General features: G+C 40.5%; 1 protein-coding gene across 3 annotated transcripts in view; it reads left to right on the forward strand.

The window, feature by feature from the left end:
• Nucleotides 1-17,929, forward strand: part of si:ch211-272n13.3 (ankyrin repeat domain-containing protein 36C) — a 28,723-nt gene that overhangs the window by 6,268 nt on the left and 4,526 nt on the right. Inside the window, exons 13-42 of one of the 3 annotated variants that reach the window (XM_065956997.1) lie at nt 1,592-1,781; nt 2,065-2,126; nt 2,207-2,306; nt 2,558-2,662; nt 3,091-3,164; nt 3,255-3,321; nt 3,417-3,461; nt 3,647-3,658; nt 3,840-4,106; nt 4,218-4,319; nt 4,409-4,479; nt 6,133-6,993; nt 8,617-8,795; nt 9,158-9,373; nt 9,966-9,990; nt 10,075-10,216; nt 10,401-10,614; nt 11,013-11,196; nt 11,456-11,602; nt 11,882-12,344; nt 13,429-13,934; nt 14,069-14,221; nt 14,441-14,616; nt 14,804-14,897; nt 15,073-15,099; nt 15,534-15,611; nt 16,042-16,176; nt 16,290-16,402; nt 16,768-16,915; nt 17,638-17,928. In XM_065956997.1, coding sequence (XP_065813069.1) covers nt 1,592-1,781; nt 2,065-2,126; nt 2,207-2,306; nt 2,558-2,662; nt 3,091-3,164; nt 3,255-3,321; nt 3,417-3,461; nt 3,647-3,658; nt 3,840-4,106; nt 4,218-4,319; nt 4,409-4,479; nt 6,133-6,993; nt 8,617-8,795; nt 9,158-9,373; nt 9,966-9,990; nt 10,075-10,216; nt 10,401-10,614; nt 11,013-11,196; nt 11,456-11,602; nt 11,882-12,344; nt 13,429-13,934; nt 14,069-14,221; nt 14,441-14,616; nt 14,804-14,897; nt 15,073-15,099; nt 15,534-15,611; nt 16,042-16,176; nt 16,290-16,402; nt 16,768-16,915; nt 17,638-17,928 — 5,247 coding nt within the window. The remainder of the gene's footprint in view (nt 1-1,591; nt 1,782-2,064; nt 2,127-2,206; nt 2,307-2,557; nt 2,663-3,090; nt 3,165-3,254; nt 3,322-3,416; nt 3,462-3,646; nt 3,659-3,839; nt 4,107-4,217; nt 4,320-4,408; nt 4,480-6,132; nt 6,994-8,616; nt 8,796-9,157; nt 9,374-9,965; nt 9,991-10,074; nt 10,217-10,400; nt 10,615-11,012; nt 11,197-11,455; nt 11,603-11,881; nt 12,345-13,428; nt 13,935-14,068; nt 14,222-14,440; nt 14,617-14,803; nt 14,898-15,072; nt 15,100-15,533; nt 15,612-16,041; nt 16,177-16,289; nt 16,403-16,767; nt 16,916-17,637; nt 17,929) is intronic. The other 2 variants (XM_029282819.2, XM_065956998.1) reach the window with 2 other exon arrangements.

The following is a 17,929-nucleotide window of genomic DNA, read 5'->3' on the forward strand; positions in this document are numbered from 1 at the left end:
AGGAAAATACAGACTGTTCCACTGATGCTGGATCTAAAAAAGAAGCTTCCAAAAAAGATAAACGGAGATCCTCATGGGGCTCTTCCTTGGAGGACAGTGACGTTGAGCTGCCTGAAGAAGATAAAGTCCAAGAAGCGATTCTAGATCACAAAAGTGATGTTCAACCATCAGATTTACAACCAGAACCATCAACACTGCACTCAAAGTCAACATTATCTCATCCAAATGAAGACCCTGTAAATCCTTCCCGGGATATTTCTTCAGCAGTGGTACAATCTCCAAAATGTGCCTCACCTCGGGCAGTAGATAAACCTACATACTCTTTGAAGATATCTCCAACAAGCACTCCTAAGCCTGAGAGCAGACCAGCAAAAACAACAGCAGATGAATCAGATTGGGATTCTACCTCTGAAAACAACAACCGCAATGATAATGGCTTCATCACTAGAGGTGATGTACTTCCACCAGATACTGAAACAAATATTGTCACAGTAAACCAGACTAGAGAGCAGCCGTGTTCTGATGACTCTAGGGAAGATGAAGAGAACGAAAGTATTGACAAAGAGTCAAATGACCCCTCCCCTGCATTGTCGCCGGCACCTGAGGATGAAGTGCTAGATAATGATGATGTGGAACCAGTTAGTCAGTTATCACAAGTCGAAGGAAAAGTAGACTCAGAGAATGAGAAAGGTGACGATGATAGTTGGGATGATGACGATGAAGTAAGTGAATCAGAACAGCAGAAGATGGTGAAGAATGAAGTAGCAGAATGTGGTAACATCTTGAAAACATGTCCTACTACCCCATCCAATGTGCTGTCCCCAAAGTCGAGGCCCTCAAGTGTAATCAACACAAAGCCAGAGGATGAAGCAGAGTTAGATGACCCTGGGGAAGATGAAGGCGATGATGAAGGAAATGGTGAGACTTCAGGGGATGAGCAGGAACAACAGCTGGTTGTTAAGAAAGACAATGCCAGCAAAGATGATGAACCAAGTGAGGACTCTGACAGCATGGACAAAAAGCTGCAGTACGATTTTGCTAGCGCAACAGTCAAAGTGTCCGATGATAGGTATGTGTTCAAAGGTGACAAATCTGACAATGAAAACGAGGCTACATTGATTGCATATGTTCCACTAGAAACTAAAAGTGCCATTGTTCCCCTGGAAGGAGTGTCAAGTGATGACCTCCATAAAGAGCCAATAAGGGAAAAGATTTCGTCATGCCCTCCCACCAAAGAAGATGTCATTGATGGTCAACTCCATGATTCAGACAGGAGCACATTGTCTGATGAAGAGTTACCTCAGACTGACATTGATGATGTTGATCTAGACTCACCTGATGTAGAGAGTGTAGTTCAAGAGCCAAGTCAAGAGCTCAGAAATGTTGAAGAGCATGCCATTCAGGTAAAATCGATGTAGAAAAGATGATTTTTAACTGTAGTGTAGCAGTTTGTGGTGTGGCCCCAATAAACCCTGAATTTTCTCTTTTGAACTCCCTAGTCTATTCATCAATAATGGCATATGGACACACCAGTAGTATAAATAGATTTGAAGAACAAGATTATGAGATAACATTTATTTTCTTTACACAGGACAAAGAGTACACTGAGGATGACGACGAGAAAGAACAAGATGAGGTAATGAGAGATGATGATGATGATGATGATGAAGAGGAGGAAGAAGACTTGTCAGAGGAAAATGAACAACCTGAAGGGAGTCAGGGGTCCCTTCCAGCCTCATTGCCTGTGCCTGAGTCAGAAGGTTCTAAAAACAAGGAAAGAGGTATTGTAAAGAGCGAATCTTAATAGAACATGTCAGGTAGAACTGCATGTCAGTAGTTATTGCCATAGACCATAGTTAATGTGCTCGTACATTAAGAAAAGTATTAACTGTAAACATGTGAATGGATAAAGATGCAACAAGACATGTTTTGAAATGATTCAAAGTGTACTGTGCAAAACCCATAGAGTTAAATATCATGTCCTAACAGCAAGCAAATGATGCTGAAGCTACCACTGCTTTTCATTTATTTCATTGTTCTTAATCTATATCGTTCTGCATCTAGATTTCCTGTCTGAGCTGGGTCTAGAGAAGGGGGAGGAAGAGCAGGATACCTGGGACTCTGAGGTATAACGATAATACATTTTGGAACACCTGCTTGGGATAGAAGATTATCATAAAGCTCCTAACCGATTGTTCTCTTTCAGTCCCACTCTGACAGCCCAACAATGCCACAAAAGGAGAACCAAAGCTTACGTTCTCAGGATCAAGAAAAGATGTCTGCTGTTAAAGAAGAGATTAAAAAAGGTAGATCTATTTTCTTTATTCCTTTTTTGTCCAAAGCAGTCAAATCATTACATGCATCATTTCATGCTGCAGAATCAGTTTGACCTCCGTTAAGCATAATTGTAGGAAACCATACTTGGTAAAGTAATGCATGCATAAATTCAGTCTGATGTTCAAACATTCAGTTGTTAGACTTGACATGACATTATATTTAATGGAATCTTCATTGATCAAAGCAGTCTTTCCAACCTTATGCTACATTTCTTTTGTAGACTTCTTTTATATTCCCTCTTTCTTAAGAGGGGAAGGAAGCAATAGGATGGCAGTGCTAGAACCTTGGAGGAATGTAGACAGGCCAAGAGGCAGCCAGGAAGGGGGTATGAATGTTTTGACTTGTAGGAACAGCATGTTAACCTAACAGGAGCCTGACCATCAGCTCATGCTCACCATAAGAGAATGCATGTATCACAAACTAATACTCCACCTTGCCTGTTACCACATAACTGCATTTTCCCAAAATTAAGGCCACTGGTTCTTCTCAGCTTGCTTGGTTTTCTCAGGTTTTAGCTCAGATAGTATTAATAGGTGAGTACCAGCATTATTTGCTGATGCTGAACCCCAGCAGGGAATCTATATGCTTGTTTTACGCCTATTAACAATGCATTGTTTTGGTTAATAACCATCAGCTCATTTGTATGGGAATGCATTGCTCAAACTCATCTTGCTTGATCAGAATGTTGCATTTTATTTTACAGGTAACCGTTTTAGTCTAAAACATCACAAACATTTTTCATCTCTCTTACAGTTGCGAACGATACAAGTGATGATAACGGAGGGGAACAGGAGGAGGTTGATCAGGGTTGTGCCCAACAGAAAGAGGTAGGTTAAGCAACTAATTGCAGAAAAGGGTTAAACACATTACAATATGTTGCAAAAATAAATGTGTTGGTTCTTTTTTCTTTCTATCAGACAGAAAAAGCCAAATGGGAACCACTTACTGTCCTGAGCAAACTTCAAGGAGAAAAAGAGCAAACAGGTAATTACTCTGGGACATCACAGGTTCTGTTATTTCTGAACTGTAAGAATCATTGAAAAAAGAGTTCTGTATTTTACTTTGTATCACCTTTACAGACCTGATGGAGGAGCTTGGTCTGGGAGATGTTGATGATCTTGAAGGTAAAATGAACAGTTCTTCTCTGTCATTAATTGTTCAAGCTTATTTTGATCTTCTGGAATTAAACTATTTTCGTCAATATGTTTATATGTTTACTTTGAAGCACTTAGTGTCTTTTAACTGTCTGTCTGCATGCAACGATGACTTTATAACCCTTTGTATGTTCCTGTCATTGTCCTTTTTGAAGCCCACAAAGCAGGTCAGTAAAAATAAATGAGCTGATTAGATGATGTGAACTATATCAAATTGTCACTGTAGTTCCTTTTTTGAGACCCCAACTTGATAGAGAAGCTTGATAGAGCAGCCACTGTGCATGAATAAAATCATGGCATGGGGAGGTAGTGGTTATTGACCTACAGCTGCTTGTCTTAATGGCACAGATGCATCAGACTGGGACTCGGCCAGTACCACCAGTAAGAGAACCCTGCCTGGCCGCAGAATGGCCTCCCCTGGTATCGAGGAGCTCCCAGAATGTTCCAGTCCACTAATTAAAGAGGAGGATGAAGATGTGGCGTCAGAAGCACCCGTAACACCAGAGAGAACCATAAACTCCAACGACAGACTGCCCGACACACCCCCACAACCAGTGCCCCATCCCCAACCTCGAGCAAGGAAGATGGTGCTTCAGAAACCAGAGAGTGAAGAAGGTCTGACCTGACCTTTCTTTTTTCTTTTTTTTTTTACATGTCCTTACAATTTAACTGCAGGTCATGTTTACAGTATGTTTCTCCTTCTTACTATGAATTTTTGTCATTCAGAATCAGATTGGGAGCCCGACAATTTGGCAACTTCTTGCAATACAACCAAAGTTGACAATCAGCAGCAGGACATTGCTGAGCTACAAGTCATGGATTCACCAGGTAAGGCTCATTGGTTTCTTTTTTAATAAAAAGGTCTAAAGACATTCCTATGCTCAAGCGCTCAAGTTAAAGACTTTCTTCTTCCTAAGGTTCTCCTGAGCTTTCGCCGAGGGTCGGAGAAAGAAAAAGAAATGCTGAGTCTGATGAGCAGCAAAAAAAGGTGAGAATTATAAGATAATAATGCACTTATCCCATTATTTAATTCACTAGTATGTTTTTTCCACAACGTAACATTATCCCTTGTATCTTAGTCACAGTAAATTAAAATACAAAATCACTTCATATTTATAACGTTGTGCATATTTCAAAGCAGAGAGTTTTTCTGATCTTTAGAAACAAGGTTTCTAAATTTCAAAACATTTTGTCATTACTTGCCGAGACTTTGAGGATCCACAAAATATTTGTTTTCCCTTTCACTACGTTACTGGTAATTCAAAAAGTGAAATAAAAATCTGCTTTATTGGCTCAGTATGTTTACACTTAAAATGATTTGTACTTAAAACCTCTAAGATCTTAGGGCCAGATTTACTAAAGGTTTGCATGTCTTAAAACATGTGCAAACTTGATAACACCAGCAAACAAAGTGATATCTGATCTACTAATGGCGCGCAGTGAGGATTGCTTCTTTCATGAGCAAAACAACACGCATTGACCATTTAGTACGTTTGCCTTCATGAATATGCAATATGGGGCGTTTCTGCCCTAACGTGCAAAATACTGGGAGGAGAAAATGCAAACAAGTTAAGTTAGTACACGCATTGTGATTTACCAAGCCTGACAAAAACTGCTGTGATTGTGACGGTGTCTGTATTTAACACCTTTGAAAGGAACATGCTAATCCAGGAGACCAGTGTTACGCACAACAGGCTGCTGTTATTGTAGTTAGGAGGAGACATAGGCACAACAAAATAAGGCATAAAGATCACGTTTTACCCCACATGTGTTTACATGTTTCAAATGACAGAAAAATAAATGACATGCATTTATTTTTTAATTTGATTCAATATTCTAATCTTTAAGGAAGAGAAACACCATGATTAAATTACAGGCTATTGTTGCCATAGCCTACAGTCAAACAAAACTGAACATTCATAGCCATTTTCTTTGTAATATTCAGATTTATATCCTATAACTCGAAAGCATTGTGTGTTTATTTGCCTCTCCCACTAATACCTTTTTTGGGCTTGCAGTCATCCTGCTTTCTGTCCATTCTCTGTGATGTAAACCAGTAGAACACGCAAAAGCCTAACTTAAATACTGCCGCCTCCACAAGGTTTGCACCTGTTGTCATTCACACAAATTTTCTTAGTAGATCACCCGCAAAACGCCCACCAACCAAACATGCAAACTTTTGGAGTGAACACACAATTTAGTACTCTGTAATTGGGAGCTTAGTAAATCTGGCCCATAGTGTATTTGCTTTTGCTTGTTGTCAGTAACTAAGTTGGTCAATCCGTATCCCAAAATTAGGTTGAACATTTTAAAGTATGCATTTGCCATGTTTGGAAAAAACCTACAACTTTGTAGTTTTTGATACAGTTTTGACTCTGACCCGATCTTCGGACAGATGTTTAGCAAGGACAGATCTTTACTTTGTCAGGATTCTCAGGTTTTATGTGTATCAAATAAGCAAGTGACAATTTTTCCCAGTAAATCTTTGATCTGTAATTGAATTATTTAATTTGTTAACATTTTAAGTTAGGGTACGAGAGAGCAATGTTGAACATTTTGTTTCTTATTCTAAGTCCATTGTTGCTTTTGCATTTTTGTCTTGTCTGTCTTGTGATTTCCTTGTCCATCCATGAAATCAAAGGAGAAAGATGATTCCGTAGATACCAGTCTGTTAGATTTAGACAGCCCAATCGCATCCGGCTACACAGGCTTTGACAGTGGAGAAAAGGATAATGACTTCAGAGATCAATGCAGACCTGATGAAAGAGGGAAAGCCAGCGATGACCCCCCATGGGAGAAAAGATACGAGAAACTCTGGGTAGAAGTGGAGAAAAGAGATGTAAAATCAAATTTCAAGAATGTTGCTTGTGAATTAAAAGAGAAGTTTGGGGAACTGCTCAAGTCAAGATCTCCAGCAGAAGATGAAGAGGGAATGGCTGAATCTTCTTCAAGTGATGAAGAAGAAGGGGAAATCATTGTGCGCCCAACGGCCAGAGCGAGGAGTACTGTCCTCCTCACAATCCCTGAGCAGAGGGAATCTGGACTGGAGGACTCAGCGACAGAATCAACTGAAGGGTCAGCATATGAGGACAGGATGCAGGTCTATGAGCACCCAACGCGCGAGAGCAGCCTGTATCGAGAACAAAATCTGCTCGTTGATAATGCCCAAGAAGAGTACAGGTCTCTTTCACCACAACTCACCAGAGCACAGAGAGACAGCACAGAGATGGCTACCAAAACTTTTATTGATGGTCACAACATAACTACGTCTTCTGCTGGCCATGGTGCATTCTTACAAGATGAGGCCAAACTAATGAAAAACACACATCTGAACCATACCTGTAAAGACACCAATGCTAGTGAAGCAGAGAAGAAGAGTACAAGTCCAGGAGAGGAACCTGAGGATTTCCCTGAATCTCGCAACCTGTGTAGGCGTTCATCATCGGTCCCAGGTGTTTCTGATGAAGAGCTGGAGGAGGACATGGAAAGGTTTAAACTTGAGGTAGGGATGCTGAAGGTTGTCTTCCTGGATATGGAGAAAGAAAAAGCCAGACTCCAGAAAGAGGTAGAGGATGGCCGCCCCCTCAAAACAGTCTCTTCTAGATCGCCTCACTTTCCTTCACTTTATCCATGTGCTTAATTGAATTTCCTTTAATCATCTGTTTTAGCGTGCCCATGCACTGGCCTCATATCATCACTTCATCTGGTGTCCTTCCGTTTGATATTCCTTTCCCACGCCTTCATGTTTATTTTCTGAAGTTTTCATTTCAAATAGAAGAGTTGCTCTTGCATGTTTCTCTTGTGTTTTTGTGTTTGTTTTTAACAAACTATAACACATTGTTAATGAACATTTGCTCTGCACTCGAACGTGACTTGCAGCGACAAACATTTGTTCAGTCTTGTGTGTTCTTTAGTATTAATTTGCCCATGCATGAACTTTGCATGAATCTTGATGTTGAATATGCACTGTTGTTTAAACTCTCTATTTTTAGGTGTTGTGGTGTGACTAAAAATATATGCCTCCTTTTTGTCCCTTAAAAAGAAGTGCTGTATGGATGATGTGAAAGTTACTACTGATGGTTGTCTTTATTCCTGCAGGTATTTCTTGAAAACTGAAACCTTATGATACGGACGGATTTATATTTTGGCCAGCCTTTTTGAGTATTTGGAGGTCTCTGTGGGAAGAAAGAATAGATAAAAAAAATATTAATTTGGTGTTCTAAAAAATTTGCTACACTATCAAAAAGATCTCACCTAGATCTCCAACTCTTACAATTGTTTCATATTCAAATGTTAAAGGTCACATTTTATGCAAAATACACACAGCATGTTTTTCTAACACTAATAAGGGTCCCTAGCCTGTGTACAAACACCCCAATTATGAGAAAAGTCCATCCTATCCGTCTTTTGCCTGCTCCACTTTTCAGAAAACGTGTGCTAAAACAGACCGTTTGGAGATTTTCCATTTGTGACACCACAAAAAGAAGTAATCCCTCCCGCAGGTGGATGACACTCCCACAGCTAGGTGTTTGTTCTGCCCTCTGAGTCTGCCTTCTCACCGTAAACAATCAGGCATGGAGTGAGAAAGCCAGAGCTAGATCCCCTTCCAGAGGGGGGCGTGGTCAGATACAGCTCACTTGCATTTAAAGCTACAGACACAGAAACAGCCTGTTCTGAGCAGGGCTGAAATAGAGGGGTTTATAGGCACGATCCAATACAGGATCAGAGTGGATTTTTAACAAAAAAAAAAACCTTCACAGACAAGTTTTGGGGAGACTGAGACTTATTTAAACCTGTTGAAATGGAGTATGATGTGTGACCTTTAAGTTATCCAATACTGACTTAATTGTGAGATTGACATTTGATTCACTTCAGGTATTAAGAATGTTATAGGAATCATGCATGTCCTGGACATGCATGTAATTAACCTAAAAATACCATGTCAAATAGAGTAAGCACACTAAGGTGTTAGGTCTCCAAAGGGAGGGGTGACACTAAATTATGTATGACAAAGTGTACAAGTCCCTGCTCCAACATGCATCTTAAAAAGGCTGGCCCCAAACTGTTTCTGATAGGAATAATCTCTCACATACCATTATCAAATATTTAACCCTCTCTTTTTCAGGTAGTCCAAGAGACGGCAAAGACTGCAATGGATCTTCAACAATCCAGTACTTCCTGGGATACTGGTGGAGCAGCATTGGAAGAAGAAGTGAGTTCTGAGAAACCTGAGAGCAGTTTGGGATCCCAGTTGAGCCAAGCTGGAGCCATTCCCCAGGAACGGCAGCATGTAGCTATGAAGAGGTATGCATTATTTTCTTTTGCACATTTTTAGTCTTTGACAATTCTCATCAGAAAATGGTGACTTTTGCTTTTAAAGCAAATTCATAGCAACACATCCACAATCCTTTACCTAAATTTAGAAGTCAGATTTTATCTACAAGAAAAGATTTGAGTTCTGTTTTGTTTGTGTGAGTGAGTCATATTAAATTCTCCTTTTTTTTAAAAAATTAATCCACCTGTTGGTGACACATTCAACATACTGTAAAGAGCCCAGTTTTAACTCTCTCTTATTGATTTAATTTGATGTTTTAAGCAATACCTCCAAGGTGTCCAAAATGTAGTTGTCACAAATCATTGACTACTAGATTTATTGCTCTCCATAGCACCAACGAGGCACCAGTGCAATTGCACCTTCCACTCCAGCAGACCCTCAATAGCAACAAACAGGAATGGGAAGCTATAAAGGGAACCTCACAGCTGGAGCTGGTCCGAGGGGCCCGGCACAGCAGAGCCCCTCAGACCAACACCCATATTAATGGAGATCCTCTCTCAGTGTTTGACGATAGCACTTTAAGTGATGTGTCGGACGATGAAGGAAGGTATATATGCAGTATGCCGTTTTCTTTTCACCTCTCTGTCACTAACCATTAGGTGTGTTTAGTCTGAACATCAAGAGAATCATGCAGACAGCATTACTGAGAAGCACTTCAGGGATTGGCTTGCACGAGAGCCAATAAAGATCTCTGTGCAAAAGAAGAATGTATTAAATTGGATATTAAATATACTTGTATATTATATATTTAGCATGTATAGAAAGAGAAACAAAAGGAACATATGACAACATAATGAGAGTTGTTTGTTAAAGGTCATGTTTGTGCATAGGTGGTTTATGATGAGTAAAATCTGATCGCTTGAAAAGGCCAGAAGTCAAATTGTCTGACCAAATTTAGCTTTGTGTTCAGTCTAAACAAACCTTAACTGTACTGGTGGTGGGCCATGATTAAGATGCAGTCTTTTTACATTAAATTACTTTCCTTCCCACATAGTTGCCTGACTAACGACTAATTTCCCCAGACTAGAATAGTATACTGCATTATACCATTATGCTTTAAGCAGCTCTAATAACCTGAGAACATACTCGTAATTTTCCTAATAACTCCTGATTTTCTTCTCTCTGTGTGTTGGGTGAAGATCAACCAGTGGACAGAAAAATGAGGTAAAACTCTAGAAGTAACTGAAGTTTGAATACACGAAACAACCAAAAAGCTGGATAATGTTCAGAATCCATGTTGTTTTTCAGAAACCTGGAGAAGAGGAAATGGCAGAAGACTTTGATGAACTCACTCAGTCATCGGACACAGCCACAGATGACATGGACTCTCCCACTTCGGGCTATCGTCATGCATCACTCCTCGTTCAGAAGCTGGACTCAGCCACTTTTGGTACTGATTCATCTGTTTGAAATGTTATCTTTTTGTTTAATGGTCAATTTCTGTCTCAATAGAATGTTGTAACTTAATAATTTCATTGATATAGTTAGCAAACAAATGTGTGGGTTTTTTTAATAATCCAACTCTGGACTCTTGGAAAGCTCCCTTACAAACTCTGCTATGTTATCTCTCACAGACTCGAGAAGCATGGTGAAGCTGCAGAACATTTTCCACGAGTATGAGCGTTCCATCCAAAAGGCAAGGAGCCGACATGGGTACCTGGTAGACAAAGTGAGCCAGCTGGAAATGGAGAGGACAGAACTGAAGAGCTCTCTAGAGGAAGTGAAAGATATTAAGTCTGCTCTGGAGCGCAACCAGTTGGAACTGCAGACTGAAGTCACAAACATCAAGTAAGAATTCTGTCTTCTTTTTCTGAAAAGCTTGATTCACTTCATATTCATGTCTTTGCTTCAGCTTGGTCTCCCCTCTAATATTTCTCTACATCATGATATTGTGCAAATGCCTGTTCGCTTATTTTATTTTATTCTATTCTAATTACTGGTTCTGCTCGAGGTTCCTGCCTCTCAAAAGGCTGTTTCTTTATGTCCACTTTTACTGGGTTTAATGTTGCAAAGTGCTGCGCTCATGGTGGATCAATGTTTGGTCTTTGTAAATAATTTAATACAGATTACGCTCTAGACCTGCTCTTTTTGTAAAGTTTCTTGAGATTACATTTGTTATGAATTGTTGCTATCCAAATAAAGATTGATTGATTGACTCAAACTATTTATTCTGACACCTGGTCTAGATTTCAACTGAAACAGGAGCAGGAAAATCGCCGCAATGCCACCATGATGTACAACAACACCAAAGATAAGCTGAGGAGGACGGAGGAGCAGCATCAGTTTGAGGTTCAGGAGAGGCAGAAGTTGGAGCTCACACTCAGGAATCTGGAGCTGGAGATGAGAACACTAGTTAATAACATGAAGCAGGTACTTCGTTACAAAATACCATCCAAACTTTCATACATTTTTATAAGTATCAATATAGCTATCTTTATGTTGTGATAATTTCACGCTTAGTTTGTAGCTTATTAGTAACTGTTATTTATAATACAGTATTTAGTTGGAAAACATGGTGATATGATGAGAAACATTGGATTTTTTCATTATTAGTTATCTTGTCCTATTGTCGTCATAATGTGCACATGACTGTTACACAATTGGTTTGCTGTTTATGTCAACAACCCAGCTTGAAGAGGACCATAGTGAGACCCAGAGACTGCTGGCTCAGGAGAGAAGTGCTCGGACGCTGCAGGAGAACCTGCTCAGCAGTCATCTCCGTAAGCAGCAAGAGATCGAGGACGAGAACAAACGAAACATAAGCAAGAGCAGCGAGGTAATTCTCACCCTCATTTGGTTGTAGAAAAAAAAACTAGAACAGTTTTTGAACAGTCCGCACCCACTGATGTCATTTGAGTTGCTGTAAATGAACAGATAATGTTTAAGATAATTAGATTTTAGGGATGCAAAGTCAGGGTGTTGTAGTATGTTGTTAATATATTGCTTGTTGTTAAAAAAAAAACTTTTGAAAATAAATAAAACATTTTGTAGTATAATCTGCAGACTTGAGGCTATCTTAACATGTTTTTATTTGTTTTTTAACTTTTTTTCATAGGCTCTGTCTCAGCTCACCGAGGCCAGTGACAGGGAGAGGGAGTTGCTGCAACAAACGGCTACCTTACAGGAGCAGCTGACCATCCTGAGAACAGACCTTCAGCATTCACAGTCCAACAGCAGTCTCAAAGAGAGCCACCTTTTGGAGGAGAACGAGACCCTCAAGGAACAGATCGAAGATGCTCGAAGAGATCTCAAACTGAGCAATGAAGCCCTGACTCAAACTGTCTTCAACTGCAATAACCAGATCACCACCCTGAAGTCTGAGTTAGCTATGACAGCGACTCGTTTTGAAAATGAGCGGAAGACTCGGGAAACATTAGAGGCAGAGGTTGAGTCCACTCGCACCCGCCTGGCTGGAGCCGTAAAGGAGGCAGAGCTTTGCCTGGCAGCTCACACTGACGCAGAGAGAGCTCTACTCAGGGAGAAAGACGAACACCAGCGTCTCAAAGACAGACTCACGGGTTAGTAGGCATGTCTGGACAGTTCCAAGCTATTATTTCATGAACTGCTATTCTGTGAAACACAAACCAGTGCCTAACTGTGAAAGATTGTTTGCATTGTTATATCAGTTTTAAAGAATGTATTTGTCAAACATGCTCACCAGTTTGGGAAAACATTTTGTATCATCAGTTGGCTTTCTGTGTCACTTAATAAATGTGCTTTTTGCTCTTTGTATATAAGGAAGGATCAGGTACAAAGAGCTTGACTGTAGCACCTACTACTGGCAACCAGATTTGAATCATTGACAACTATTTAATTGATCCAGTTGCCTCTATTGGTATCATCTTTGGTTGAACAAAACAAATTGACCTCCTGCTGTGTATGGACAGGATTTAGTGGCTTGTGTTTAATTGCATAAGCAGCCTTTCTTTACATCCGCCAAGGAGATTATCACCTCCGCATCCTCAGCAGGATAAAGGAAAGAACACTGCTGGCCTGCAACTTTGCCAGATGTCGTAGAGAGGTCGGAAGAACCCATTATATATTAAAGCAAATCCAGGATCCAACCCGTAAGCAAGCAACAATATCAACGAGATGTCTGCGGCATATCATTTAATATGAAACTAAATAAGCATCATTGATACTGCCTTAGGTTACATGTTTCATTCTCATTCAAACAAATCTCCCCCAAATAATGTTGAGTATTTAACCTGTTATTTTCTGTAGTTTTGTTGATTTTTATCCCACAATATTGATATTATATGTATTACTCTTTATATTTGTAAAAGGATTTAAACAGCTATAATTAACACTCCATTTCCTAAGTTGTTTAATGTACCTAAGAGAAACAGATACGTTTACTGCTTCACTCTCTTTAGCTGCATTCTCACTGAAGGATTGATGAATTACTCAGCAAAAAACTACAAGTGAAAAGCTTCCCTCTTCTAAGGGGGGTGACAGTAAAAGTTCAAGAACCACTGGACTAGTCAGAGGTCTGTGATCTCAGAGTGCCTGTCTCTTTTTTCATACATCTTTGTCCTACAATTTTTATGTGTTGCTTGATTCAAAGAATGTTTATAGCTCCTAATGTTTTTATTTCTACAGGTGAAGCAGCCACACAACGTGAAGCAGTGAGCAGCCTGTCCCAGAAGCTGACCAAGGCAGAGGCTCGTGCAAACAGCATGGAGAATGAAGTGCACCGAGTCACCCTGCAGCTGACGGAGAAAGGCCTGCTGCTGGAGGTCCTACAGCGAGAGAAGGACCAGGCAGCTATACGCGTCAAAGAGATGGAATCGACTCTGCATGCTGAAAGGGAGCTGGTCAGCCGTTCAGCAGCACGCGAAGAAGCCGCAAAGGAGCAGCTGGCCCAGGCCAAGAGTGAGGAAATGTTATTAAGGCAACAGCTCAGTGAGTCCCAAAACAAAGGTGAGGCAAAGGAGCGCGCTGTGACTGACGCCCAACAGAGCTTCAAAGATATTCTGTCCAAGCTGCGCTCGGACTATGAAGAGAGAGCACAACTAGTGGAGGAGAGAAATAAGGAGCTGGCCAGTAAGGCTGCTGATCTACGAGATCAGATCTACAAGTTAGAAGAAGAGAAGAGCGAAAGAGAGGTAAGATTAGGGGCCTTCAGAGTAAGAGGATTAGCCAATTTCCGCCTCCAGACTAAGTTTTAGCCTTTCTTCCACATGCTTAATCATAAAAACTCTGCCTTCTTTGCATTCTGTCTCATCTTGATTGGATTCAGGCTAATCTGAGGCAGCTGCAGCAGGAGCTCGCCGACTCCCTCAAGAAGTTGTCAATGAGTGAAGCTTCTCTAGAGGTCAACACACGCTACCGCAGTGACCTGGAGGAGGAGAAGGCTCGGCTCCTTAAAGACTTGGACAGGCTCAAAGGAAAGGTAATGGAAGGAAACAGTGCCCCCTTGTGGAAGAAAACTTTACTACATTTCTGTATTAGCTGTACCAGTATTTATGAAGAAAAACACTGTATTGAAATCAGATGGCTCATTGTCTTTATGATAAGGTCATTAAGTTATAAGCAACAATCACTGTCATCAATGAACTCACTGTTCAATCTAATGTAACATTGCTAATGAGGTGGTTGATTGTCTTTTTAGCTGGAGGAAAGTGAGGACCAGTATGTGCAGGCTGAGAGAAGGATAAACAGCCTTAAGAGTAGTCTGGATGAAAAGGAAAAAGAACTCATCACAGCTGCTCAGAAACTGCAGGAGGCGCTGTCTACTTCAGCAGCTTCTGATTCCACCATCAAACAGCTGGAGGAAGCCGTGCAAAGGTATTTACTGTGAACACGTGCTGTTCAAACAAACACTCGCAGTTTGGTTGAATGTTGATCTCTTGATTTAAAAAAAATGATATCTCACATTAACAAAATAAGTGTAAAACAGGGCTTATAAAAGCTCACTCCGTAGCACAATAATAAAGATAAATTACTGACACATATCAATCTAATATCACATTAGGCTGGAGATCGAGAATGCAAGGCTGGAAGCTGCTGCAAAGCAACAGTCCAACAAGATCGATGCACTTCAAAAAGGAGCTCAAGAAGCTGCCATGGTGAGTCCTGCAAAATTAATAGAACTATCTACCGTTAGTCATTTTACAAAGGACATGTTTGGTTCTGTAACTATTCTTTTTTTTTTGTCAGTTCTGTGATTATTAGACTCATCTCTTCAGGTATCAACATTATGAGGTTATTGTTATTATTTTAAGCCATCTGATCTTTTTTCAGCTATCTGACTGCTCACCTGGAGGAGGGGTTGGTATTTTGGATGTAGACTTAGTTTCTTGGTGTGGCTGTACCTCTGTTCTCCCAAAGATACTTTAATGTGACTGAACTCACATTGTGTATGGGTGTAAAGAATAAGTAGCACTTGGACTTTGTGGTTTATTTTGGTACAATCTGTTAGAGAAGGAGTTTAGATATATGAATGAAGTAAGAGCTTTGATTCCATTTAGGTCTGGGTTTTCTTGGTGACATCAACACGTATTTTCTCCCTTTTAGCTTGATCTTGGTGTGTGGGGTCTTTCTCTCCTTTGAGTCTCAAGCTGCATGATGCATGTTTCTTCCTTTAGTCCAAAGCAGTATCTCAACTGTCCTAAAAGATGAACAACAACAAAAAAAATCAGCAGCAATTCAATGAAACGTTTCGAAAGACACTTATTTTTTTACAATTCTTTGTATTTCTATAGGTCAGAACTCATTTGGAGGACTTGGTTACAAATCTACAGAGCAGTAAGATGACTTTGGAAGACCAACTCAGTAGGGAGGTTGGTGGCATGTTTTGTTTCCTTACAAGTCAAACTTTCAGCTTAGATGTCCATTTCTTACTCGATTCTTACTTTCTAATCTTTTTATATATATTTGTCAAGTCTGAGCAGGGAGTTCATAAATGACTGACTTGCCAGCCAAATGTCCTAGACAGTGTTCCAATTAAAAAAATAGAGAGAAACTTAGTAACAGCTGGGGGAAATTAAGACAGAGGCAAATTCTCTTTAGACTTTCTTCTACTCACACATTCAATCATGCACATATTACACGTTTTTACTCTGGTATTCCAGTGCTTATACAAACCTGGATTACATTTTATGGTATATCTAAGAGTTTCTCTGTGGTAAGATGATATCAATGTCTAAATTGTGATCAATGTAAGAAGCTAAAAGAAGATTCTTTTATTAACATATTCACTGTCTTTCTTAGGTCCAGAAGCAGAGCATGTTATCTCACACAGCCCAGGACTCGAAGGCCTTGTGGGAGGAGGAGCTGAAGAGCCGCTCTAAGTTAGGACTGCGTCTGGCAGAGCTGGAAAAGGAAAAAGGAGATTTAAGCACCCAGGTGACCACACTTAGACATTTACATGCAGGCTGGTGATTTAAGTTAAAATGTTTGGTGATTTAAAAACTGCGTTTAGTGTCCTAAGAAATGTTGGTCTGTTGCCTGTGTTCTAGATGGAAATAGAAAAAAAGAAAGCCAAGAAAATAGCAGAGCAGAAGAAGGCTATTGATGAGCGGCTGGATCAGGAGATGAAGAGAAACACAGATCTTCAAAAAGAAATGTACAGGTGACTCCTAACCTCCTCCTCGCCCCTTCCTCACCCTGGGCAGAGCTTCATCCCTCTAAACACCACTAGGATCCAGTAGAGCACAATCTGTCCTGGCTTCTGTGGCAGTGGTGCACCAGTGTGTGTGTATCTTTCTAAGTATCTGTGGTCTTCGTGGTTTTGTTTATGTTTGTGCTCATTTAATTGTCTTGTTTTGTGAATTTTGTTCTTTACAAAGTTCATTTTGGCGAACATTTATGTCCAATTTGAGTAAAGTGTTAGAATTTTTGCGTTTACTGTGTTGATTTTTTTTTTTTTAAATCAGAACTTGTTGCATCAACAAATTTATTTTTCTTACCTGAAGTGTTTTTTCATCTGTGTTTAAGGTTGCGTACTTTAGTGAAGAATGCAAAGAAAAGATTGCGGGAACAAGACACAGGTGGCGCAGAATTTGGCTCTCCAATGAGCAGCTTACGGATGGACCAAGGCAGACACAGCCAAGCTGAGGGTTCCTTTGGACGAATGAAAGAAAAGGTTTGTCTGTAATTACTGTAAATAAGTTGCACAAGTATTTAAAACGCAGTCTGTTGTGGTGGTCTCCCAGAGAGAACAAAGGTTTACACTGTCTTCCTGCTTGACGATTTCCAATGCGTTCAGGAGAGTCCAGAACGTGCCATTTCTGTGCAATGTTTTTTCAAAATTATTTTTTTGCAATGTGGAGTTTGCATTCCTGCTAGCTACCAACATGCTAGTTGAGCTCTCAGCCCACAATGATAGTTGTGAAGAACAGCCACAGCCCACGAGTCATGCTGCCCACCTCTGCTGGTCACGTTAATAATTGAGGAATCATTTTAATTTAAACCTGTGCTCCACAAGGTTTATTTACTCTACAGTATACCAGGTTTCCTTAAATACAGGTTTATGACCTCATGAGGTAGAAAAGCTGTTAACAAGTGCCGCCCCCACCCTGGTCCAGGCCTGTTATGTATCCCAGCATATTTAGAGTAGTGAAGCAACTGCTTGCAATACACAAGGAATGGGAGCGGATTTGTAATAGTGCCTGGTCGAGCGCAGTAGATAGTAGCTGCACTTGTTGAAATATAATATGGGATGCAGCCAACTTTTTAGAAAAAATAGGTATTAATAGTGTGTCTTGTACACTTAATTTTACGAGTTGGAAACTTTGTGCTTAGCAACCAAAACTCAGCTGTTAGACATTAGCCTCCAACAGTTTTCCCATCTTCTTTTGTTACCAGGTGGAGGATCTGCAGGTGCAGCTGGAGAAGGAAGCGTCCCGCCGCAGTCAGCTCGAGAGGATGAACGGGGAGCTTAAGGATCAGCTGGCCTCCATGAGAGGCTTGAGCCACAGTAATGACCAGCAGGAGAGGAGTAAGAGGCAGTTGGAAGAGGAGGTACTGGACCTGAGGCGTCGAATGGAGGCAGCTCACTCGGAGCAGAGCAACGTGGAGCAGTACCGCCGTGATGCAGAGGAGAGGGCACGTCAGGAGATCCAACAGAAACTGGAGCAGGTCAACCTCTTCCTGCAGG

Source organism: Labrus bergylta, chromosome 7 (genome assembly GCF_963930695.1).
Source record: "Labrus bergylta chromosome 7, fLabBer1.1, whole genome shotgun sequence".
In the NCBI taxonomy this organism is placed as follows: domain Eukaryota; kingdom Metazoa; phylum Chordata; class Actinopteri; order Labriformes; family Labridae; genus Labrus; species Labrus bergylta.